Genomic DNA, 24,459 nt, shown 5'->3' on the forward strand with positions numbered 1-24,459 from the left:
TTTCCTCTGCTTTTGTAGCATTACGCTTCAAGGCTATATTAAATGCTACTGTGTTTCTTTTCAGGTATGAAACAAATAGAAATACCTATGTAACCAAGCATGTGACTTGAAAATTATGTTTGCTGGCAAACTTAAGATCCAGATAAGCATGTAATAAATTGAGGAGGGCTTTTTGTTGCTGTTGGCATTGCAACTCACTCTGGTTTTGAAGCAGTCAGTGCATTGGTTTTAACTCATATTCACTAGCCGTTGCAGTCTGTCACTGTATCTGATTTTGAGATATGGAGGGATAGTTGATAATCAGTTATACAGGTAACTTCAAGGATTACTAAGAAGAGTGATTTAACACTTGTGCTTCAAGGATAAGGTCTTCGTTTTTCTGTATGGTAAACTTCAGGATTAACTTTTCCTCATTTTAGTTTCTTTGCTTTATTTCTCCAACCCACCCCACCCCCACCCCCCGCTTCATTCTACCAGCATGTTGGGGAAATGCGTTGTTTTACTCTGAACGTGAAGTAGCTGTATGTCCAACCACAGAAACTGTAACAACTAACATTTTTGCTGAAACTAAATCAGTTTCTCACTAGTTGAGTTGTCAGTCTTGAAGTTCCTGGATTTCTGAAACAGGATTGGCTCTTTGCAAGGCCAGCAGAGGTTGTTACTGTTTCAGAATACTTTGCTTATTCTCAGCTCATTTACGTATCAAACACTTCCTGAGATGCCATAGCCTTATCAGTTCCCTGTAGACATAGACTTGCTTCTGTTTGTGTCCTTTTAAGTGCAGAGATTTGCCCTACTGTTCTTTACCAGAATTTGCTTTACTGGATAATAACACATATGCAGAAGGAAACATACACTTACTGTCTATCTGTGTCACCTTCAGCTGCTTTTCAGTAACACCGTGTATTTCTGATAAACTTTTCATGTACTGGTAAGGGGAGTCAGGTTTCTCCCCCCCGCCCCCCCCCCCCTTTTTTTTTTTTTAAATTTATTTATTTCTGCCCAATCTTATCTATCTGTCAGGAAACTCCCCAATTTATTTTTACAGTCACTTTTGAAAAACTAGGTTTGTTTCTTTTGTTCCTCTAATTTATGGGGTTACAGAGAGTGGCCATCAGTAGAATTACTGGATCTGACTTTTTGTAGCTGTCGCATTTCAGGGTTTTATTTATCATTTACTGTAAAAAAGATCTCATAAAAACAAGGCAGATAGAATGATTCCCGAACATCAGATTCCTTGATGGTTCGTAAACAATTTTTTTGGTGCTTATTATGCATGAATACAGAGGGGTTTACTATTGTAATTGAAGCCCTGTTTTCTGGAAACATTACAGTAAGTGCCTTCTATAAAAATTAGCACAACCGGTTTAAAAAAAACCAAACAACTAAAAACTTTAGCGTTGTTAGGAAGCATTTATTTAGGTCTAGTTTCTTTTTTTCTCTATACTTAGGGAATTGTCATTTATCTGAAGACAGTTTAAAAATTGAGCCGTTTATAATAAAAAGGAAAAAAAAAACCCTTGAATTAGCAATGTTCTGGTTTTGGCTGACCATCTTGAGGTGGGTTTTTCTTTTTGTTTTATAAAAATATTTATTTAACCTTGTGGGTTTTCTTACCATTTATTTGTGAAATCCATGCACATATCTTAGTATTAGAGCAGTTTTTCAAAAGCATTTGAAGATACTTCCTAGTAAAAGTGATGGGATAATGTGTATGTTTGAAATGTTGATAAATATTTCTTAATTTTGTAATAGTAATCAGCTTCTCACACAGAAGTCTCATGCAATATACACAAACATTTGGGCCACTGTGATTGGAGAGAAAGGAATGATGTGATGCTAGTTTGGTTTTCTTTCCTGTTAGTTTGATGAAGACGATGATCTCCATTTCTGTATTAATGCAGTCTGGTTTTGTCAATTGTATCATCTGTAATAGAAAAGCAATGCTCTGAAGTTTAGAATTTTTTCCAGTTAGTCAAAACTAAAGTTGAGTACCAAATGCAGAAATGCAGAAATCTTGTTTCTTTTATTCTGAATATCCATTTGCTAATTGTTATTCAGTGCTAGATAATGTCTACAACTTGCATTTTAGAGTCACTGACATTTTACAGCCATTTCTTGTGTTTTGGGTGATTTATATCCATAGCAATAACTTAAGAAATTTTCAGTTGATGGGCTGCCTTGAAACTTATGCAAGATCAACTTTTCATTATAACTGCTTCATCTTGGAGATTTATATTTTTGCTTTTTAAAATGTTCTACTTGGAAAATATGCAGTATTCAGAATACTTGATTATATGAGTTTTATTAAGTATTAATGCTGCAGTTTTGTTTTAAGTTTATATTGTAATACACAAAGACTGAAATCTAGAAATATAGATATACACATATGTGCACTAGGAGTATGGAAATTAAGGCTTCCTTACTTTCTGTCTGTCAGACAATGTTCTGGGTTTAATTTTTATTCAGTTTGAAAGTGTGATTTGTTTTCTAGGCTGAAGTGTGGCAGTTTCTCCTGACAAAGTATGTTTTCTCTGGTTTACTATTATAATTTTTATTAAAATAAAACAAGAAATGAAGAAACCTAGTTTTAGAGTTTTGCTCTAACAAATTTCAGTGCACGGTATATACAGCCATTTTCAGTGGTTAAAAAAAAATTAAAAGCATTTAGGTTAAATAAGATAAAATTTAAGATTCGAGTGAGGTAATTATGTGGAACACCTGTATGCTTCCAGTACACAGTTTGAAATTTTTATCTATGAGCTAGCCTAATCTGTAGAGTGGGTTTTCTGGGTTTATTATTGTTATTAAATGGAAATTGTTTGGTTAATAGTGCTACATTGAAAGTGGACTGAAATGGTGATCTAGAATGAGTAAAGATGGAATGCCGGTGAAATGCATCGCCTGGTTTTTGAATTTCTGAATTGCACATTTTGTATTTTCATAAGTGTGTCACAATTGAGCATTTACTCCATTATTCACTGGCCAACTCTTAAGCGGTTTAAATTTTATTTGTTACTGGTGTGCAGGCATTGAAATTGTGCATCTGTTGCTGTGTGCTTCTCTCGTCCATGTTAAGGCCTCTTCACTGTAATTCTTTTGTAATAATGAAATAATTAGAGTCCCCAAAAGCACGTGGCACTTAAGTACTCACATCCTTCTGTTCTCCTCCCCCAAGATGCAGAATCGGATGGCAATACTACTCTGTAACTTGAAGCCTGCAAAGATGAGAGGAGTAGTATCTCAAGCAATGGTGATGTGCGCCAGCTCCCCAGAAAAAGTGGAAATTCTGGCTCCCCCATCCGGGGCAGTACCTGGGGATAGAATCACTTTTGAAGGTTTTCCTGGTAAGTAGGTATTTGGGAAATTGGAGGAAATATGTATGCCAAGGTGACCTCAGAGTTGAAGCAGATAAAACAGTATTTTGAAGTATTTAACTCAGACTCTGTAAAGTATTATTTAAAATGCTATTTATTAGAGCTGACACTGAAAAGAGGGAATAGTATAAACAATCTTACATTGCATGGATGATGGGAACCCAAAGTTGGTGCAGCATCAAACAGGCTTCTGATCCATGTGCAGCATGCTGTGCATGCCCTGTCCATAGAAGAGATTCCCCCATTTTGGTCATTCGAGCTATTGTATTTTCTTATTCATTTCGACTGTCAAACAGAAAGGAAGTTCGCATGATAGCTTGATGCTGCACTGTTCCGTAATGAATCGTAGAATTATAGAATAGTTTGGGTTGGAAGGGACCTTTAAAGGTCATCTAGTCCAACTCCCCTGCTGTGGACAGGGACATCTTCAACTAAATCAGGTTGCTCAGAGCCCCGTCCAACCTGACCTTGAACGTTTCCAGAGATGGGGCATCTACCACCTCTCTGGGCAACCTGTGCCAGTGTTTCACCACCCTCATTGTAAAAAAATTTCTTCCTTATATCTGTTCTAAATCTACCCTCTTTTAGTTTAAAACCATTCCCCCTTGTCCTGTTGCAACAGGCTCTGTTTTTTAGAAAGTTTGCCGCCATCTTTCTTATAAGCCCCCTTTAAGTACTGATAGGCTGCAGTAAGGTCTCCCCGGAGCCTTCTCTTTTCTGGGCTGAACAACCCCAACTCTTTCAGCCTTTCTTCACAAGAGAGGCATTCCACTCCCCTGATCATTTTCGTGGCCCTCCTCCGGACCCGCTCCAACAGGTCTGTGTCTTTCTTGTGCTGAGGGCCCCAGAGCTGGACACTATACTCCAGGTGGGGTCTCACCAGAGCACAGCAGAGGGGCAGAATCGCCTCCCTCGACCTGCTGGCCACCCTTCTTTTGATGCAGCCCAGGATACGGTTGGCCTTCTGGGCTGCGAGCGCATATTGCTAGCTCATGTCCAGCTTTTCATCCATCGGTACCCCCAAGTCCTTCTCGGCAGGGCTGCTCTCAATCCCTTCATCCCCCAGCCTGTATTGATACCCGGGGGTTGCACCGACCCACGGGCCTTGCACTTGGCCTTGTTGAACCTCATGAGGTTCACATGGGCCCATTTCTTGAGCTTGTCCTCTGGATGGCATCCCATCCCTCAGGCGTGTTGACAGCACCACTCAGCTTGGTGTCGTCTGCAAACTTGCTGAGGGTGCACTCGATCCCACTATGTCATTGATGAAGATATTAAACAGTACTGGTCCCAATATGGACCCCTGCGGGACACCTCTTGTCACTGATCTCCATCTGGACATTGAGCCGTTGACCACTACCCTCTGGATGTAACCATCCAACCAATTCCTCACCCACTGGACAGTCCACCAATCAAATCCGTATCTCTCCAGTTTAAAGAGAAGGGTGTTGTGGGGGAATGGTGAGGACACGCAGGTGGGTCAGTCGCTGGTGCCACATGGGAACTGCCTGCAGGCTCCTCTGTTATAGTCAGGTAGCGAGGTTTATCCTGCGCCCCAGGAATTTGTGCAGTGCAGCACAGCACAGCCCAGACCTACTCAGGTCAACTGTTGTTATATGGATCACTGAGTTCTTGATGAACAGTGGTCTTCTGGTCAGGATTTTCTTAAGAAAAAGTAGTCTAACTCCCAGTATTTCCTATATTGGGTGGAGTTGTATGTGTGTGCATTTATCAAAAACGTATTCATGTTCAGGATGAATTTGTTGCTCAGAAGTTGGCTTTCACATGTGAGAAAATGGTGTAGCTTTCTGTTTTCTACACAGAAACATTAACCTTTTCAAGCTATTGCACCTCTGACAATTGCTAGCTGTACAGCAGTGTTTTTATTTATGAACCTCTTGGCAAGCTCTATGCTTAAACATATTTGCATTTCATAAATATATACATATATTTATGTGTATAGATATTTTTATACTTCTCTTGATTGAAACTGTGATGCTCTTAAAAAATAGATATTTTGGTTGGCATATGATAAAGGAACCAATGGTCTATCTAGGTGTTTTTGAAACAGGAGGAAAGCTCAGCTTGTTGTGATTTAATGTTCTGATTGAAAATATTTTAAAATAATACTGTGTTTAAGAAGGAAATCAGCCTTGCAGCATCTTTTTCATTTTTAATTTTCTGTATTAAAAGTATACCAAGCTTGCTAGTTGAGATGCAGAATTGGTAAGCTGTACTGAAATCTCAAAGGCTTCAGCAATTGCATTGACTAAATTGTAGGAATACTCACTCAGAACTTCTAGTAGTTATCACATATCCGTGAGTAAAGATAGATCAAATGTTGGATGTGTGACTTCTGTTACATGCAAGGAGATGCTCGTATTGCTTTCTGTTGCTGTAGAAATGGATGTGCAAGAGAGAGCATCAAGCTGTAGAGTAAACCCTTCTAGTGCATAAGCCCTGCAAAATGATGTACAAGTCAGCCTGGGCATGTGGCTTTTTTGAGGGGTGGAGGGTCTTTTTTTTTTGTGTTTGTCTAAGACATAACCTTTCTCCAAACTTATATCTCAAGTAACTTCGTATACCCGGCATTTGAAAATAATGTGAGAGCTGGTAGTAGTAGTATTCTCTGTTAGCCAGCATATCTTTTCTTGCACATGACTAATGAGGTTAGTTTTATCAAAATATTTCGACTATTTGACTCCATGGTTACAGTTATAAAAAGCTTTTCCTAGAGCAAATCAGTTATAGAAACATTTGTTTTAAAATTATTCCCAAGTGTTAAGGTATACAGATACTCTGTTGGCATTCTGATTCTTAGAAGACAATGAATAAGCTAAAGGTGGTGTAAAAGTTGTACTAGTTCTAAAGTTATGACCTGCCTAACTGTAGCCTGTAATAGAAGGTGGTGTATGCTTTATGTCGGTTTCCTTCTGACATGGAGCTCTGATAAGTGCCAAATGAAGGCTTTTACAACTCCTTTGAAAAGCATATACATCCAGGGCTATAGATTGTAGTCTGAAATATGGCAGCTGTTTCCAAATGTTTCATAAATAGCTGCTCAGAAAAATTGGTAGGTATGTGATTAAAGCTAATCATTGACTTTGAAAATATACCTAATGCTTAATAGTGCAGAGTGATGTATCTCCTAGTTACATAAAACTTATTTTACAGAATTTTAAGGCTTGTGATTTTATTATCTTGAAGTGAGTAGGAAAAAGCAAGAAAAAAAGCATCGATGGATGGAGACTTTCAAAATCATTCTGACATCTGCTTCTGTAACTTAATTTGTTGTGTACTTGTCTTTTGCATATTGCCTTTGTAAACTAAGATATTAATACTGTTCGTTGATAGGTTTTGGTTTGCTTTATGGTTTTTTGAAATTTCTTTTAGCTACAGAGTTAAGATTATTGCGGCTTACCTTTTTGTCCAAGTGATTAACAATTTTTGGTGGGTTTGGTTCCTCCTCTCCTCCCCCCCGACCCCGCCCGATTCCTTTTTCTGGTTTGGGTTGGGTTTTTTTTCCTTTTTCTCCTTTTTAAACATCTGGGTGGGTTGGTTTGGTTTTTTCCCTTTTATTCCTTGCGGGGGGGGACACCTCACTGGCAGACTGCAAAACTGTTTCTCAATTTTTAATGTCTGTATCTTCTACTCACCGTTTTTGTGTTAAAATCTTGTGTGCTTCTTAGCTGCTATCTCCTCAAAGGCAATCTGGCACTTCACTGATACTGTTATCAGGAGGGTAGAATCCTTGCTATGTCAGATGTCATTTAATTTCAGTGCTTAATTGTAACCATTTATATTCTGATAATTTTTTTTTTTAAAGAGTAATTTTAAAGCATAAAGATTCAGTTTGAGTCCTGAATTTATTTAAATAGAATAAATAGTCCTGAATCTATTTAAAATAGAAAGGACAGCTGGGTCTTATTTTAGTTTGAAGTATGCAAGCCTATGAAGCAACAGAAGCAGCAGCAGCAACAATAAAGCAACTCTACAACACACACAGCTGTCTATCAAGCAGCTTGGAGTACAAAATATTCATGAGATACAGGCTAATTTTCCTTCATTTTAGTCAAAGTAAACAAATGATATCTTGATTCAAACCAATTGAACTTTTTTCTGCAGAAACTTGAGAGTTTTCCTAGAACCATTTTGAGTGTCCTAGAGGAGTGATTTGATAATGAATGCTGTTGTCTGGAGGAGTGTTCTTTTTTGCTTGTTTATTTGATGTCATTGCCCTTAGGGGAACTTTAACACCGTTTTGTACTCCAATACATGAATCTTCAAGATCTGTTGGGCCTTTTTTGTATTAAGAGCTTTGTCAAATTTCTATCCACCTTCAGTGGAAAAGGTCCAATTCTTAAGCCATAGAAAAATCATTCCATCGCATGTTTGTAAATACTATACCCTCCTACACAGTAACTGCTATAAGACAGCAATAACTGAAATCTCTTTTCTAATAGCAGTATAATTGACGCTTTGACAAAATTCTTCAATGCAAAAATGCCATAGGAACCACAAATGTGTTACTTAAGTCATATAATTAAATAATCATTCTGGTCTAAGAATTTAGTTAATAACTATCTCTTAAAAAAAAAAAGGTGCTAAAACTGGAGTGCAGTGCTTAGTCTGTATTTAACAGGTTTCTTTAATCAAAGCTTTGGTGTATGGATGCTTTCCTTCAGTTGCATAGTTATAATCCACAGTGGGCTAAGTGGTACTAACTTTTTGTAAAGTCACACATCACTGCACCTTTTTGCCCCTTATTATACTGAGATATATTCTTTCAATAGTTACTGAGCTGTTACAAAGCTCAGTATTATTATTGATTATTATGTGAATTTCTTTTGTAATATTTAAACTGCTAGACCGAATGACACGTTTAACAAAATTTGGGACCTCTTATTTTGTTCTCTTTACATAAAGAGAGTGGGAAGCTCATTAAACCATTACAACCTTAAATTTATTTTATTTATAGAAACCCTTCTAAAGAATATTTTCTGGGAAGAAGGAATGCAACGAGGAGAAGTCACAGGAAAATGCACAGCCTAAAGCTCTGGTAGTGTTTAAAATTGGTGCCTGTGCTAATCTAATATGAGCTCACCACAGATCCCAAGGGAGCTTGATGCAGGATTCCAAAGAAACTTATTAACATCCAAAGCGTGTTTTTTATAATAAAAGTCAGTCTTGCTGAAAAAATTCGCTTGCTTTTTATATTTGAGGAGGGGGAAGGAAATGCACAATGGATCATTTAACATTCTGTTTAATGATTTTATTAGTTCATATGCATTCGCTTTGGTCTAAATCCAAGTCCGTCTTTGTTTATGAACTTGAGCATTGAGCAGGATTTTTATTTTTGTGAAAATGCACAATTAGCTCTAAATACTTAATTTATTAATGGTGTTACTGATTTTTCTTCTAAATATTAAGTGCAGTGTGGTTGTGAAATAACTCGACTGCATTATTGAATCTTGCTCTGGCAAGGCTAGCCTGCTTAACAGAGAAATCTGGCCTGATCTGCTTCTCTTACAGTTACAGATATAGAGGCTACAGAAGTTAGACCCGTCTACAGGTAGAAGTAACTTACTTTTGCAAGCATTGAGAATGTGAGTTAGGTTGAACCACTGAAGACATTTAAAGGAGAAAAACAATAAGGCAAGCTGGAATGAGAGTAGTTGATTTAACTGCCTGTTGGTCAGCCAGTCGGGAATATGCCAAGCAGCAATGAATTTCAACCAGCTAATAGAAACACGTACGTTAAAATCCCTGTAGCCTTAATAGTTTTTCTTCCTGAACCTTTGGGGACGCTGAGTAGTGGAAGATGAGAGTACTTGACATTCCGCTCACTTGGAGAGCTCCTTATTTTCCTTTAGGAACTCCTGGCTTCTCTGAAAGGATCTCAGGGGGATCTGTTTACTAGGATTTGTTTTTTGATTATTGCTTGTTATGGAACTTAAGATTTGAATAGTTTGGGCAGAATGGTGCCGATATGGCATTCCAAGCAAGTAAAAATATATATAGTGTATTAGCAATGAAATAGCATGGGATCCCTTTCAGCATTTAAATGTGCTCTAATTATATTTAAAACCAGTCTTGTGTGGTTTTTAATTTGTCCTGCCTGTGTTACACACAAGAGGTCAAGAGACCCGACAGCATTATGATTAAATAACATTTTAAATGAAATCTCCTTTTTTCTTTAAGAGAATCTGCATTGTATTAGAATTAAGAGATTAAATTTACTTGAGCTTTGAACAGAAAATAATTGTACAGTGAGTTGGTTGTCTTGCTTTATCTAGATTATGTCAGCAGGCAGCAGTTTATTCAGTATAAATCTTTATAGCAAGAGAGCTTATTTAGCTTAGTTGTTTTATTCCTATACTTTGCATTTCATACCTATTTAAAAATAGGAAAAATATGACTCTGAAATACTTCACTATTCTATGTAATTTGTTAACAGTATTTCAAAATGTTAGTAAAAGAAACCTGCATTTTGTGGTCATTAGAGATCCTTAAATAGTCAGATTTGCTAATGTAGTTAGACTGTCAATATCTCTAGGGGGTAGGTAGCTTATCATGGTGTACACATAGAAACAAGGAACTGAGATGTATAGACTGAGGCCATAATTGCTGAAAAATACACAAGCTGACCTCTAATGCTTCTGTTATGTTAGGCACCAGAGCTTGTCATTAAATAGTACAAAAAGCAGAACAGTATTGGAACTTGGGGCTAAAATTATATGTCAGTGTAAGTTCAGTATTTCTCAACTGTAAGGACACATGCCTAATTCAGTTAATATTAATTGCTTATAAAAATTCATTAATTCCTAAACTTAAGATGCTGCCAAACCTATGTGAGCAGTGGTGAGTAGTGTGTTTCTGTGGTCCGCATCTACTTAATTCTTAGGAATCCTTTTGGTCTCTAGTAAATTTTGTAAACCAACAACTAGCAAACTAGTTTGATTTCTTCCTTTTGATTGTGGTCTGTTACTTACAAGCTTTTTCCCCCTGAAAGATCAACATTTTGAGAGAGGCTCTAGAGACATTTCCTAGACAATCCCTAGTTCCGATAAAAGTTTTCGTTTTGAGAATCGCAGGTAATGTTTTCTTCCTCTTAAAAGCTTGTGCAGTAATGTTATGTGGGCTGTCATAGATGTGTATATACATAGAGCTCTTGCTTTGCCTTCTGTATTGTTTGCTATTAGCTTGTTCTTTGTTTTGAAATAGGAGATCCTGAGAAGGAACTTAATCCCAAGAAGAAGATTTGGGAGCAAATCCAACCTGATCTTCATACCAATGACCAGTGTGTGGCTACGTACAAAGGAGTTCCATTTGAAGTGAAAGGGAAAGGAGTCTGCAGGGCAGAGACCATGGCAAACAGTGGAATTAAATAAATAAATGGTTATTAGAAGCTTTTTCAGATGTTGAAATGGAAAGTAATGCAAGCTCAATAAAAAAAATGAATATATTACCCCTCTGAAATGCATGGCTAATACCTTTTTTGTTTGACTCCTCTTCCAGAGGTACAGAATGCGTTATGCCTCCAACATTATCACAGTTCACTCATTCACCATGCTTACTTGTCCTTTGAGGTTAAGTGTTGTCAACAGTCATTAACCACTCAGTGCTCAAGACTTAACTGCCAAGGCTTGTTCATGGTAGAACTATAGGCAGGCAAGGGTATTTTCTGGACAGTTAAAAGGTTTAGAGGATCTGTGGAGCAAGAGCATCTCAGTAAGGAAAAATTTCTGCCATGTTCCTTGTTTGCTAACTGCTCTTCAAGAGATGCAGGACTAGCAGTTGGTCAGTGAAGATCACAATTGTCTTCATTCTTCTAGTCACCTTTTAATAGTTTTTCTCCTCTTCTTTCAAGCAGTTTTCAGATACATGATAAGCCTCTGCAACTTTGTTCTTGGCTATGTTGTCTCAGTAGTCTGCAGACAAGTGTAATGGGAAGATTAAACTATGGCCCTTTATGCTCTAAGATATACAAATGGACATACTTTCATGTCCCACAGTTAAGCTGTTAAAATGTCAATAAGATCAAAGCTGTCACTTTGCTAAAATGGTTCTTTATCTAGTCCATCTAGATATTTTCTTCCAAATGATAGATAGTACTAAGAAAGAATGAATAGCAAATAGATTGCCAGTGCTAGTCAAATACTACCAAAAAAATACCCGTTTCCAATGCCCAAACAGGTATAAAATGAATTGATTTTTTGTTTTAATGTATTTTTATGCAATGATATTTTATACAAAAAGACACTTTGGATTTAACAGAAATAGTTTCTTCAGTTTTTACAGCTAGAATTATTCCATAATAATGTAGTAGAAGTAGTCATGGTTGCTGTAGTAATAGCTTCAAATTACTTCTTTTAATTCCTGCCCTTTAATAATTTGAAAATAACTATTTTAGATCAATTTACAATAAACCTTTTAAGAAACTATTTAAAGATATGTCAGATATTTTCGCATATAATATTTAATTAACTGGTTACTGTCTAACCACTGAAACAGTAAGTGCTTTTTTAACCACTGAAATAAAAAACTTAGCCACTCTGAATTTTGCAGGCTTTGAACTTCATCCAGTGAACTGGGAGAGAAAACAAAATGACAATGATATACAATTAAAAGGAACAGGTGCAAAAGAGATGAACAGATTTCTTTTTTGAATGAGTTTTGTATGTGCCTATAAACTGTGTTAATTTTTCATGCATCTGGAAATAAGTAATAGTAATAAGTTCTTTTAAATGTGCGGAATAGCGTTAAGCACATGGGAGCTATTTTATCTGCCTTGTAAACTACATATCCAATAATGTCTTACTAAACAAAATTCTTGAAGTTCAAAATCTCAATTTAACTAATCCTGAATCAAGGTAAAGAAATACTTTTACAGTAGATAAATCTTAGCTTGTAGTACTGGAAAGCTTTTTACAAACTTTGGAATTCAGAGGAACTACTGAAAGCTTGAAGAATTGGGAAAGAGGCTCCCTTACAGTCTAAACTCATGTGCATTTCTTACTTTTTTTTTTTCTTCCAGATCTGTGTTCTGTATGAACTGCAATATACAATCTGGTGTAGCGTAAAAATCTCATTTGTGACTACATACATATTAAGAGCATGATTTAGAGCACTAGCTTGTTCTGATTTTGTGGGTGAAGCTAGGATTCTGGATGCATTAGTGTGAGTACTCTATGAAAGGCAAGAAGTTTGGTAATCTAAAGAGATATTTCCAGTTGCGTGCTCAAATGGATATGGAATTTTCCAGTTGATGGCTTCTACTTTTTTATTTCTATTAAACGCTACCTACCATAGAAAATAGACAAATGAGCACCTGAAAGCTAATTTTATTCCTTGCTGTGTTTAAGTAGAAGCACTTGATAATTATTTTGTCTTATAAAATTCAAGAGCTTTCTTAAGACAATAGCTCTTTCCTCTTTAATTATGCTCTTCTGGTTATCTAGGAAAATGTATTTATGCTGTACTGAGCTCAAAAGTGACAACAGGGTACTTGAGGCACTGTGCAAGTATGCTTCCTCACTGAATCCAGCCTCTTCTGTTTTGTCTGCATGAGTAAGTAGAACTGCAGTGAAATCCTTCCATGTGGGACCCAGAAGTTCCTGTAATGAAAAACAAATCTTAAATAGTTATCTTTTCTTGTTCCTTTTCCCCACTCCCACCTCGTATACTTATGCATTAACGGACCGGTTATATGTTCTTTTCCTGGCAGTAGTCCAGTTCATGCTATCTGAGTTGCTGAAATTTCTGGGGGTTTTCACCTTCCAAGACATTGACATCCACTTTCAGTGGAAATATGTGGTCGTGCAGTACAGAGCAGTTCTCTGTTCTCTTACTACAGATGTTAATAGAATTTCTTCAGTTAAAAAAGTCTATGTAAATAAGGAAAAATGGTTGTTTAGCTATGTCACACATTAGGAAAAAAAAGTAAAATACAAGTAGTTTTCATCAGTAGTTTCTACATATCCATATTTCTACACTTTTTACAACTCTCTGAAATTTTTTTTTAAAAATTACCAAATCACCTCGTGTTGAAAAAATAAATGATGAATTTCTATGTGACACCAATTGCAATTCCAGCTGTATCCCATAAAACTGAACTATTCTCAGCAATTCAGCGAAAACACAAATCAAATGCATCAACCTAAGTGATGGGCTAGAGAGTTTGTCTTTAACTGCTGTAGTTCATCTGATGGAGGGAAATGGAGAAAACAAGTTGCTTTTTTGTCAATGAGTACAGAAAATTATAATATGAATAAGAGATTGGGCTTTCATTTACAGATGTAAACGAAATTACACCTCTAGTGCAATCATGCTAACTCCTGTGTGTGACAAGAAGCCTACTTTGGTAATAAAGTCCACTTTGCGATGATCTTTACTCTGTAACCTAAATACCAAGGTGTATAAAACTGCTTTAAAGGATATCTTTCTACACCCAAGATAGCGATTGATTTGTTTTAGACACTGGGGATGAAAAAAATTCAAACCTGTACAAAATTTTGGCATAAGCTGTCTGAGGAAGTGTTGGGTTATCAGTTTTGGAGAGAGAGGATAGTGCCTTGATTTGCTGAGGACTCAAAGTCAATGCTCATGTTAGTTCTGAAATCAGTATCTGCCACTCTCAATTCATTAGGCTATGTTACTGAAATAAAAAAATCCAGAGAGATTTAAATGCCAGTAGTCTTCTACTGATATGCCATTTTCATTGATATGCTATCCCTAATTTGCAGAGGATTATTGTAAAAACTCCTGATTGCTAAAGGTAATCTTCACACTAATGTCTTCTTGGAATGATTTACTGAAATGTAACCATTACTGTTCGTATTCCCAGCACCCACGCAGCTGTCCTGCCCCATTTGTTTGTGGCTGATGAAATCACAGCATCTGGTCTTTTAAGGGGAAAATAACTAAAAAGCCAGCTATTATATAAGCTGAGAGCCAGTTGTAATCATGAAACAGAAGTAAGTGTTGCTTTCTCATTATTTTTAAACATGCTTTATTTCCTTTCCAGAAGGGGTTTTAAAGCTCCATTTAAAGGGAAAAGGCATGGTGGCATCTCTTACGCTTTTAAAGCCCACACGGACTTGATCCAAAACCGTCTCAAACTACAAGCATGATGATTTTTCATTGGCTTAGAGTAAAAATATTTTGAGTAAATAGTGCTTTCTCTTAAATACCATGAAGTATGGAGAGACAGAGAACTGTATAAGGAAAAAGGGTAACACTGAAAACAAACATATGTAAAATGACAATGAGTAAGAGTGTGTTGAAATTAGAACCAACTCTCAAACTACTGGAAAAGTGAGGAGTAACCTACCAATAGAGAGTAATCAGAAAGAACAGGAGAACAAATCAAACACATTTTGAAAGCTGTTTTTCTATCTATATATTGGTATATTTTTATCTACATACATATTATATGTTTAAGTAATATCAGTTACAGCAGGTAGTAAGAGTTGATGGACTAGGAAGTCCCTTCCAGTCCTAAAGATTTTTAGAAAGTTCATTAGTGTAAGACAGATGCAAAGTGTAATGTGCAGAGTTTGGCAATAACTGAAACCCTTTGTTTGTTTGTAAATCAGACAAACCTGGTTCATCTGATCAGATAGATAAACTGAGCAATATCTGTTTGCTGGCCTTCCCCCACCCCCCCCAAGATATGTATGCATGGTAGTGAGAAATTTCCAACTGAAAAGAAAGCCATTCCTTTTCAGTGTCTCTCCCTACATACCTTACCTACTTGCAAAAAAAAAAACCAAACAAAAACCAAAACATTTTTCCCCCAGGAGGTTTAAAATACTTGCTTCAAGTCAGTTATGCTAGAAATTTTCCTTAGCCAGAGTAAATTCATGGTAGCTTTCTAGTATTTTCTCTTGAACAGATACAGCAGTAGTGACAGTGCAAGACAGAGCTAAGCATCCTTGTCCCAGGTCAGTCAGATTTTCTGTGTGATTTTGGACCCGTCGCTCTCTGCTTTGGTCCTATACAGAGTGCAGGAGGGTGAGATAACCTGACTTTTACTTGCTTTAAATAGCATTTCTCTTTAACAAGCTAGATCTGTCATGATAAAGCATTAATTTCTGAGAGAAAAGCTTACTTTGATAGGTAAATTTGGTTCCTAAATTCCTTTGTGCCAAGCCCACGTACAAAAGAGCAGTTCTTGCCTCTCTGTTCTCAGGTTTAGTGTGGTAAGTGTAGCTATGGTGTATGGTGTTGGAGTTCTGAATGCCATGTTTCAACTGCTGGACTGGGAAGTGTTTCAGTTTTCAGCTGCACTTATCTAGTTCACTTTTGCAGTCAACTCTTCCATAGCTATTGTCACCTGAAGACAAAAGAGTTGCCGTTAGGGCAGAGACTTCTATTTACTTATTTGTTTGTTACCTGGATGAACTGAACTGCATGATCGCTTTCATCCGGACACAGAGGCAAGTCAGCCCTCAGGACCAAGAGAGCTAGATGCAGGCCTTCCTCCCCGAAGTGGTGAGCCAGGGCTGAACTCACTGTGTCTCTCACCTGCTCTTTGCTCAGACCACTGTGAGGGTAGCTTGGAGTGTCAAGTACTCGAACACGGAGAGCTAGCTCACAGCCATTTCTTCGTATAATCCCCGAGATGCGGCAGCTGCGTCCAAGGCTGCAGCATGTAGTCACAGAGCTTGGGGACTGGTGACTCACAAAGTCTGAGCTGCCCAGCAGGCTGTTCCCAGCAGCGCTTTTGCCAGTCTGAGTTCTTCCAAGGACAACAAGGTTGATGGTCATCTCATTGCTGTCTGCCATTGTCTATGGTTTTATCCACAAACCTGTCACTAAGTGAAGAAGAAATAACATGAGCTGTTTCAGATGACTTTAAAAAAAAAAAAAAAATCCAGCAAAAATTGCAAAATTCAATGTCTTTTGAGTGTCCTTCCCTGCCTGAAATGTTGTTAAGGAGTGTGTGGTGTAGATAGGCATTCAGTACAGCACATATATCTCTCTCTGATCCAAGGATGGATCTTTGCTGTCCTTCCCAGTCTGCTGCTTAGAAATAGCAAGCCCAGATGGAAGGTGTCACAAGTAAAGAGCAACCTAACAGGCTGTGCTCCTACGCTGGCAGAAACTGAAGAGCTGGGAAAGAATCAGATGTGAGAAGAGTTTTAGGAACAAGTAAAGCAGGTAAAGCTAAGGGGAGGCAACAGAGAAGGGAGGGAAGGGAGGAGTTGGGAAACAACTGTGGAAAACAGCATTGGCATGCAGGGAGAGTAGGTTATGAAAAGGAGGAAAACTAGGGGAGGAAGAAGATAATGGTTACAAATACGTGCCGCTGTTATTAAGCGACCATGTTTCAGGAAGTAAATCTTTACTTGTTTTTAGGGAAAAAAATGGATAGTCAGGGAGAAGTAGCTTTTAAAGAAGCACTTTTTCACAGCAGTGAACAGCTTAGAATATGTCTTTCATCAGCTACCACTAAAGTTGAAATAGACAGTAATCCGAAAGGGCTTTCTGATACAGATAAATATAAGAAGTATGTCTTCATGAAAAAAAGAAGAGCTGAAATAGCCAATGCTGCAGGTTCTAACCCCATATGAAATTGAGACTTTGGAAATGTATACTGTACAAACTTTTAGACTTATGGCACAGTTAGTGGAAAAGAAAAGCATAGACTGGTGGATGGAGAGGGGAGATGGGTGAGTATCATTTCCAGTTACTGTAATTGTTCATAGATGAGCCCTCTCATTCTCTTTGTACTTTTCTTTAATCCAGTATCTGAAGGGTTTTTGGTGCAGGTTAATCATCTAACAGGAATACTGGCTGATTAAATAAATTCAGAGGTGTTTCAGATGGAAAACCATATTGGCAAATAAGTAGTTGATTTTAAGTTGTCAGTGACACCTGAACTTCAGAAAGATTTTTTTTTTTTTTCTTTTTTTTTAAGATACTGTGTTTAGGTACTCATAGAGAGATCGTGGATAATTTTAGAATGGGTTTTCCTGTGATTAATTTATTTAGATTCTTGCATGTGCTGTTCAAGCTTTTTCCCTCTCATTAAATCCATGCCCAAATCAATCTTTTGAAATAACTTCAGTACAAAGCCAAACATTCAAGAGCTATTAACATACTTATTTTGTTCCAGGCAACATTGAATACTGTACACAATGATCTTCCTTACTGAATTCACAGAGAGGTTTTTCAATGATCAATTTTTTTTTTCTGTAGCATAGTAATATGACATGGTGGGCATGCATTTGTCCATTCCTTTTCTAAATCATGATCAAGGATTTGTTCTTTTTTTTCCTGTAAGCAGCCTACACTTAAATACTTAGATTAATTTTGTATTATGTCACTTACCTTATTTTCCCTTAAATTCCTCTTTCATTCAGACTTCATTCATAAACAACGTGTGCAGTGTAAAAAGAAGTTCATATGTGAACTTTGAAACTAACAGCAGCAACGTACCATGCTGAGACTGTTACGTACACATTAATCTGGTTAATCTATTACTTATAGATCCTCAAATCCTGTTGAATTTTTGCAGATACATTTTTACAATCACTTTAGTGATTGTGTGAAGTTGATATTTTTGAAAGTTGCTTGAGTTCTACCAGCAGTTAAATGTGAGAGTGATAATGGAGGTACTAGGATTACTTTGTGTTGTATGTTCTTGAATGTGTGTTCATATATGCGTGCGAAGAGCATATGCACTTTCGCTTAGTATTGCAATGAATTAATAATTGCAGTATTTTCAAATCACAATGAAAACCATATGCAAATGTAAATCTGTTTGCCTAACAAAGATGGATTAAAATAATAAAAAATGGATTAAAATACAGAAATTATTTCTGAATCAGGAAGAAAACTGAAGGCTTGCACCACTGCCAGTCGTGCATTAGCTGCTGGCTCGATAGTTTGGTGCATTTCTCTTGCAAGCATCACTTTCCCATGCTATAGTAGCATTAAAACCGGGGATAGGTTTGTCCTTTCTGGACAGAAAGGACCTATCACTTGCTTTTTAGACAATTTCCCACAAGTGGGGAAAGTAGCTGATTTGAACTCCTGTGACTTACTGGAAAATAAATACAAATTTGTGCTTTAATGACCAGGTTCTAGTAATAGAACGAAAGACTGAGCCCTGCTTGTCTGTTCACAAGGAAAGGTTTAGATAAGCCACCTCTCTGACTAAATCCCAGGTGGGTGAAGGCATGTGTTTACTCCAGGGGTATTAAGGTATGTGTCATTACAGTGAGAACAAGGATCTGGTACGTAGGCTGTCCGTGGGAGGAAAAGAGGAGGGTGCTTTCCAGAGCCCGGTCCTGCTGGGGACATTGTCATCCAAAATGTAGCTCTATGTGGGAGCCTGTAAGTATTGGTTTACTACAGTAGCAGGGCTGTTGCTGCCTGCCCCAGCAGTGGAGTGAGACTTCAGTGCCTGTTGCCTTCTGCTGTGGTGCCACAAGCACAGCCAGTGCTTTGGCAGAAGGTAGAAGCTAATGGTGCCTTCACAGCCTCCTCGTGTAAATTCACATCAATCATCATGAATGAGTTCGTTTGTGTTACTTGGCTGTAGATGGCTGTGTAATAATTTTGTTGCTGTTTGTTTTTAAGAGCACATACACAAGATAGTTGCTTTCAGACAGCTCCCTGCCCTTGAGCCTGCCTATTCTGGTGAGAACTGAGATATTAAATATTTTCCTGTATTGTATGTGTAACCAAGGCAACTACTGATAGTTTCCACTGTGAAAAGCCTTGCGGCTCAATGCTGTGCACAGCCTTGTCTCTCAAGGCATATTTATATATAAAATGTATAGCAAGGTTCCTTCATTTGCCAGTGGATACAAACTTAAAGACAACTGGAGGGGGGGTGACTCACTTGCAAAGCAAAAGGATAGGTCAGTCTCATAAAACTATGGATAAGAAGATAAGATCCAGATGCTTCCTTGCTTCCTTTAATTTTCCTAGAAGTCTTGACTTTGGTTAAATTGTCACAGTCTAGCTCTGTACTTTTCATCAGACTGTTCCTATGCACAGTAATGCCTCTCATGACATCTGAGGCAGTATATGTCCTAGCAGTCACATCTGAGCCAGTAGCCTGCCAAGGAGATAATTTAAGCTGTGCATGGATGAGGATTTAGACTACCAAGAAATTAAAATCCCAGAAGCAGAGGAGTGTTGTATGCAAAATACAGCTTGCCCAGCCGGATGTAGAACAGGGCTTTTGTGCTGGCAAGATGGCTGTAAAATTAAGAGTAGTGTAAATGAGGCACTGCTTAAATGATACATAAAACTTGGCTAAGCAAACTTCCCCACAAAAAGGGGCATGTCTTACCAGTATTACTATAAATGTAATACAGTCCGAATTGGGACACATCTGGAAGGTCTTACAACAGCACGGGCAGAGGATTTTAAGAAGTTGTCTTCCTCGGAGAATATGACAGGGAAAAAATCACACTGATTTATGTGACACTTGCTTAGGGTCCTCAAAGTACGTGGAAAGAGTCCTCCCCAAGGTGGCAGCATCAGCCTGCTCCACAGGTACTGTAAAAGTCGGCTGGGGTCCCCTTGCTCTGGAGTCCTATGCTGAAATAAAATACCAGGTCAGAAATGAGCTAAAGCATTAGAATAATTACAGGAGTCTTCAAGCGTCTCCTGAAATAAGAAATGTAAAAAACATTTGTCTCTCTTTTGTCACAAGAAACATTTTTTACTTTACGTATAAAATGCAGACAGCGCGGCACCTTAATGAATTTGAACAGCAGTAATGGAAAGGTAGCAGTTAAGGAACTGGAAGTGTTATTTTCTGTCCCTTATATGATTCTTTTTCTAATCACGACCTTTGTTTTCATTAGCTCTTAAGTTGAGTTGGTGACATTTATTATGGGTCTTTGGATATGAGATCTTAAAATCTACTGTCAGAGTATGAATTTGCAAAGAACAATTACAGAGTAAAACAAAATTGCTTTGGATGCTTTTTAGCATGGCTCACTGCCAGTGGGTAAGTTATTTTTTTGTTTTCTTTGTGTTTATATAGCTTTATTTTTGAAATGGCAAAGAGAAGACCAAAACTGAGCCTATTGTAAATTGGCAGGCAGGACTGATAAAGGAAGCCTACTGCTCCTATACAGATACCAAGCAAGTCTAGTTAGGAACTGTCAAGAATCTAAGGAAGTAAGGCCCCTAATCTAACTGAAAATAAGCAGCATTTGGGTATCCAGCTTCTTTAGTTGTCTTTGAAAAACCAAGGCTAAAATCATCTGCAAGTAACCATTGGATTTGTATATGTCTGCAGAGGTAACTAGAGTTGCAGTGCATCTTAGTCACATTACTGTGTCAGCTGCTGTTCTATTGTAATTCCTGTTGGTTTGCACGAACCCTAAATAAGCTCTCCATGATGCTTGTTATGGTATACCAAGCAGGCTAGATCTTGTAAAGTGAAATAGCATAGTTTCTCTTTAGGCACATGGCATATCTTACCATGTGTCATCTTTCAGTTCCCACGCCTTCCCATCCCTTACAGCTTCTTTCCTGATGTGGGCTCTCATTTTAGCCAAGATGATGCCATAATAAGTAATTTAAGATGTGCTTTGATGAATTTCTCTTACTTAGAGAAAACTCAGTGAGGCCATTTTATGGATTGCCACACACAGAGGCAGGCTCTTAGCCTTCCCAAACAACATGAGAAATCCAGGAAGGTATGCAGTCCATGCAGTCAGTGTGGCTTCAGTTTTGTTAGATGTGTAATTTCTAAGAAACACCAGGCACGTCACTGCTGAGAGAGAGATAGGGCAGATCTAGTGATGCTCTACTCCTTTTGGACTGCATTCACAACAAAAACTTTTGTGCTGATCCTAAAGGAACAGATACATAAAATATGCTAATGTTTCCTTAAAACAGAATTTTTTTTTTTCCTTTGCTTAATCCAGTCCTTAGTACCCTTAGCATTTTTGAACAAAAGTAAGCAATTATCAGCAATCTACAGGATCATGTTTCTCTTTGCAATATAGATGGCTGTGTAGGTTATGTGCTACTACATTGGCATTTCTGAGGGGAAAGGAGGTGGGGTATAGCTGCAGACTAATGCTGCAATTGCACCAGCTTTCGGACAATATCTGTTTTGCACAATTGTGGAACCAGCTCCTCAGGTTTCCACAGTACTACTTACAGCAGGTTATGGGTTCAGGGCAAATACTGCTGGCAGAAAAGCAGATCAAGGATCTGCCTTGTGGTTAAAAGGAGATTAAGCAGAACTATCAGCACAGTGAGAACATCAGGCAGACTTTTTTTTCCTCTATTCTCCCGCTGAATCACCAAGATCCACAAGATAGCCTTTTCCTTCATCCTCTGCAAATAATAGATAACTTCAAATTAGCAACCAGTATCTCTGACATGCTGATCTGGTAAGTCTCTGCTGTTGAAGTATTGTGTCTCTTCAGTTGGCAGGAATGATATTCTTCCAAGTACTCTGCTTCTCAGTGCACGGAGAACAGAGCACTGTAACAAGCCATAGGAGCACAGTCTCTTCTTGTTTCCTGTTAGTATGGTTTGGTGTGACATGGCTTTTCAAAATGCTGGGGGATGCATTGTAAAAGAGGGCATGTCACACTTACTGTCATGGGCTGCCAGTTTCTTAATTCTCTTACTAATCCCCACCTTCTCCGATTTAACTAATGATTTTCCCCATGGCACCATATCAATTTTTTTTTTAATATACAAGGAATGTTTTTAATATACCATATTGTGCTATACTGTCTCATGAGCAGATTACTTAGAGATATTTAAACTGTCTTGTTTTCACCCATGTTGCCAGGATATGTTTTCTTTAGTATAAAGGTTGGACATAAGTCACAAGTGCACAGGTTTGGTCATAAGACTATTCCTCAAGGCTGACATGTTTGTGTCTGTTCACTGCTTCATGTGAAATATGCAAAATATCCAAAGAAATAAAAGTGATATTGCAAGTAAGACTATACATATATAAATAATAGTTTAAAAAAACAAACAAACAAACCATGAAATCATAAACTGTTGATTTCAAAGGCATATATTTGGGAAAGAAACAATAATCAGAAAGTATGAAAACACAGACCTAAGGAAGAATCCTTTTCCCTTACACATACCTAGCTGGATGAACTCTGAGAGTGGCTGCATACATCTTCTGTTGTGACAACATGAGTCAGGGTACCATACTCATTCGCCTTCTTCTGATTAGCCTCAAAATTCATCCGCATGTGTAAAACCATTTTGCCCCTGGGGCAAAGGTCCTATGAATGGAGAACATATCTGGAAGCTCAGGAAACCCAGATCTGGCTGCTATTTCTGTAACACTCATTCCCTTATTCTGAGAAGCTGCACAATTTCTCAGTTTCCTCATCTAAATAGTATGGGGAGTATTCATTTCTTTTGAAGATGTGTAATGGGATTGATTTAGCTGAAGGGAACATATTTCTATAGGGCAATAACAGCATTGATTGCATTAAAAAAAAAAAAAAATTATTCTTAGCATATTGTAAAATGTTCCATAGGGACCCAAATGATTTAAGACATACTTTCCAAAAATATTCCCATGATGCCTGGAAAGGGTATAACCATTGTAACACTAATAACCACAGAAGTTGCACTGATACACAGGGTTGGACTGGTCACACTGCTACTCTTATGAACTCTAATCCTGAAGAGATGTTTCATAGAATGTCAGGAATACAGAGCATATGAAGTTTCAACTCAAGGATGTGTAAAAATGACACCTTTCTATTCAATAACATGGATATCTGTGTGCATTCAGGACAGGTTTAGTATTTGGTTCCTTCATTTTCTTATTTTCCAGGTTTTGCAGAGTGTTTGTATTTCTATGGATACAACACATGCTGAGGACTTAACTTAAAATACCCAATAACTAACAACTTGATATTTTTTATATTTAATTCTGATTATGAATCTTTCCTGTCTTCTCTTCGTATACCTACTCTTTAGAGGCAATATGCTCAGTTGCAAAGAGCATTTCTTAAAAATACAAGTTTAAGAAACGGGAATACTAATTAGAAATACTACACTTTTTTGGTTTTGATAATCATGATAGCTGATCAAGCCTGAACATTTGCTTTTTATATTTTAAAACATTCCAAACAAGCTGAATCTGAGGACATCTTCCAATATATTTCATGACGTCAAGCCATTGAACATGTAATGTCAGAATTATGCTGTAAAAGTTGTCTTACAAGCCAGTGTGGCTTGCTTTGGCAACACAATTGTTTAGAAATGTGTTAAAATTCTGAATAGTGTGTATAAGGAAAGGGTGCAAATCGTGTGGTTACAAAGCTGGTGTGTGGTTTGGGACTGTGAGCCCCAGACTCAGTAATTAATCCCAATGCTTGTAACTTTCCAATATCAACTGTCACAAAATACTGTGAAGTTGGAGCTTTTTAAATTGGTGTCCTTTCTGCATGAGGGGACAAAAGGGGCAAAAATCCCCACCTGCCTTTCACAGTGGAAAAGGTTTAAGAAATCAGAATGCTTCGTCTCTTCAATGCTGTGTGTGTTGTAGCATCTGTAATGTGCTGCATTCAGGAATGTGGTACCTCTATAAATTGTGGAATGTGTCTAGGATCTTTCAGGGCTTGAAGTGTGATAAACTATTACCTTATTCAGTGGCTGGAAATCTGCAAAGTACAGAGTAGCATCACTGCTTGCTCTCCTGAAATTAAAGTTTTGTAGGTACAGACAAGAAAAATAAATTCTGTGCAAACGCTGCAGACCTGAAGCCTTGTCCCAGTGAGCACTGACGTAACTAGGAGCAATGGAAGTCACGCTTGAGCTTCAGATACAGCAGAGGGTTGAGAAGTTGCAGGTTGATCGGATTTTTCCCTGGGTTCCTCCACGGTTGTTATGTCACTGCTTGGCAGACTTCATGATCTGCACACAGCGGAAGCCTTCTGCCGAGTATCTTCAGATAAAACGGCCCGAGGTTTAGCACTGCACACAGCACACAGAAAATGTGAACCCAGTTCCTTCTGCTGTCATACACCTTACCTGGTTAAGTCACCAAAATTTAAAGGGTGGAAATTTTAAGGGTATTAATCATAGAATAGAATCATTAAGGTTG

The 24,459-nt window shown here is 37.7% G+C and overlaps 2 protein-coding genes across 2 annotated transcripts in view; one reads left to right on the top strand and one right to left on the bottom strand.

Moving 5' to 3' along the window:
- The window catches only part of AIMP1 (aminoacyl tRNA synthetase complex-interacting multifunctional protein 1), a 31,197-nt gene extending 20,359 nt beyond the window's left edge, over positions 1-10,838 (top strand). Inside the window, exons 6-7 of the mRNA XM_009579257.1 lie at positions 3,179-3,347; positions 10,602-10,838. Coding sequence (XP_009577552.1) covers positions 3,179-3,347; positions 10,602-10,768 — 336 coding nt within the window. The 3' untranslated portion in view covers positions 10,769-10,838. The remainder of the gene's footprint in view (positions 1-3,178; positions 3,348-10,601) is intronic.
- A 1,812-nt stretch (positions 10,839-12,650) lies between these two features.
- On the bottom strand, positions 12,651-17,788 carry GIMD1 (GIMAP family P-loop NTPase domain containing 1). Its single transcript, XM_009579258.1, has 3 exons — positions 17,715-17,788; positions 15,774-16,189; positions 12,651-12,994 (listed from the first exon to the last, which is right to left on the bottom strand). The coding sequence occupies exons 2-3, from the start codon at positions 16,164-16,166 to the stop codon at positions 12,722-12,724; spliced, it is 666 nt and encodes a 221-aa protein (XP_009577553.1). The 5' UTR covers positions 16,167-16,189; positions 17,715-17,788; the 3' UTR covers positions 12,651-12,721.
- Between the last annotated feature and the right edge of the window lie 6,671 nt (positions 17,789-24,459).

This window comes from Fulmarus glacialis, unplaced genomic scaffold (assembly GCF_000690835.1).
Source record: "Fulmarus glacialis isolate BGI_N327 unplaced genomic scaffold, ASM69083v1 scaffold12796, whole genome shotgun sequence".
NCBI classification, from domain to species: Eukaryota; Metazoa; Chordata; class Aves; order Procellariiformes; family Procellariidae; genus Fulmarus; species Fulmarus glacialis.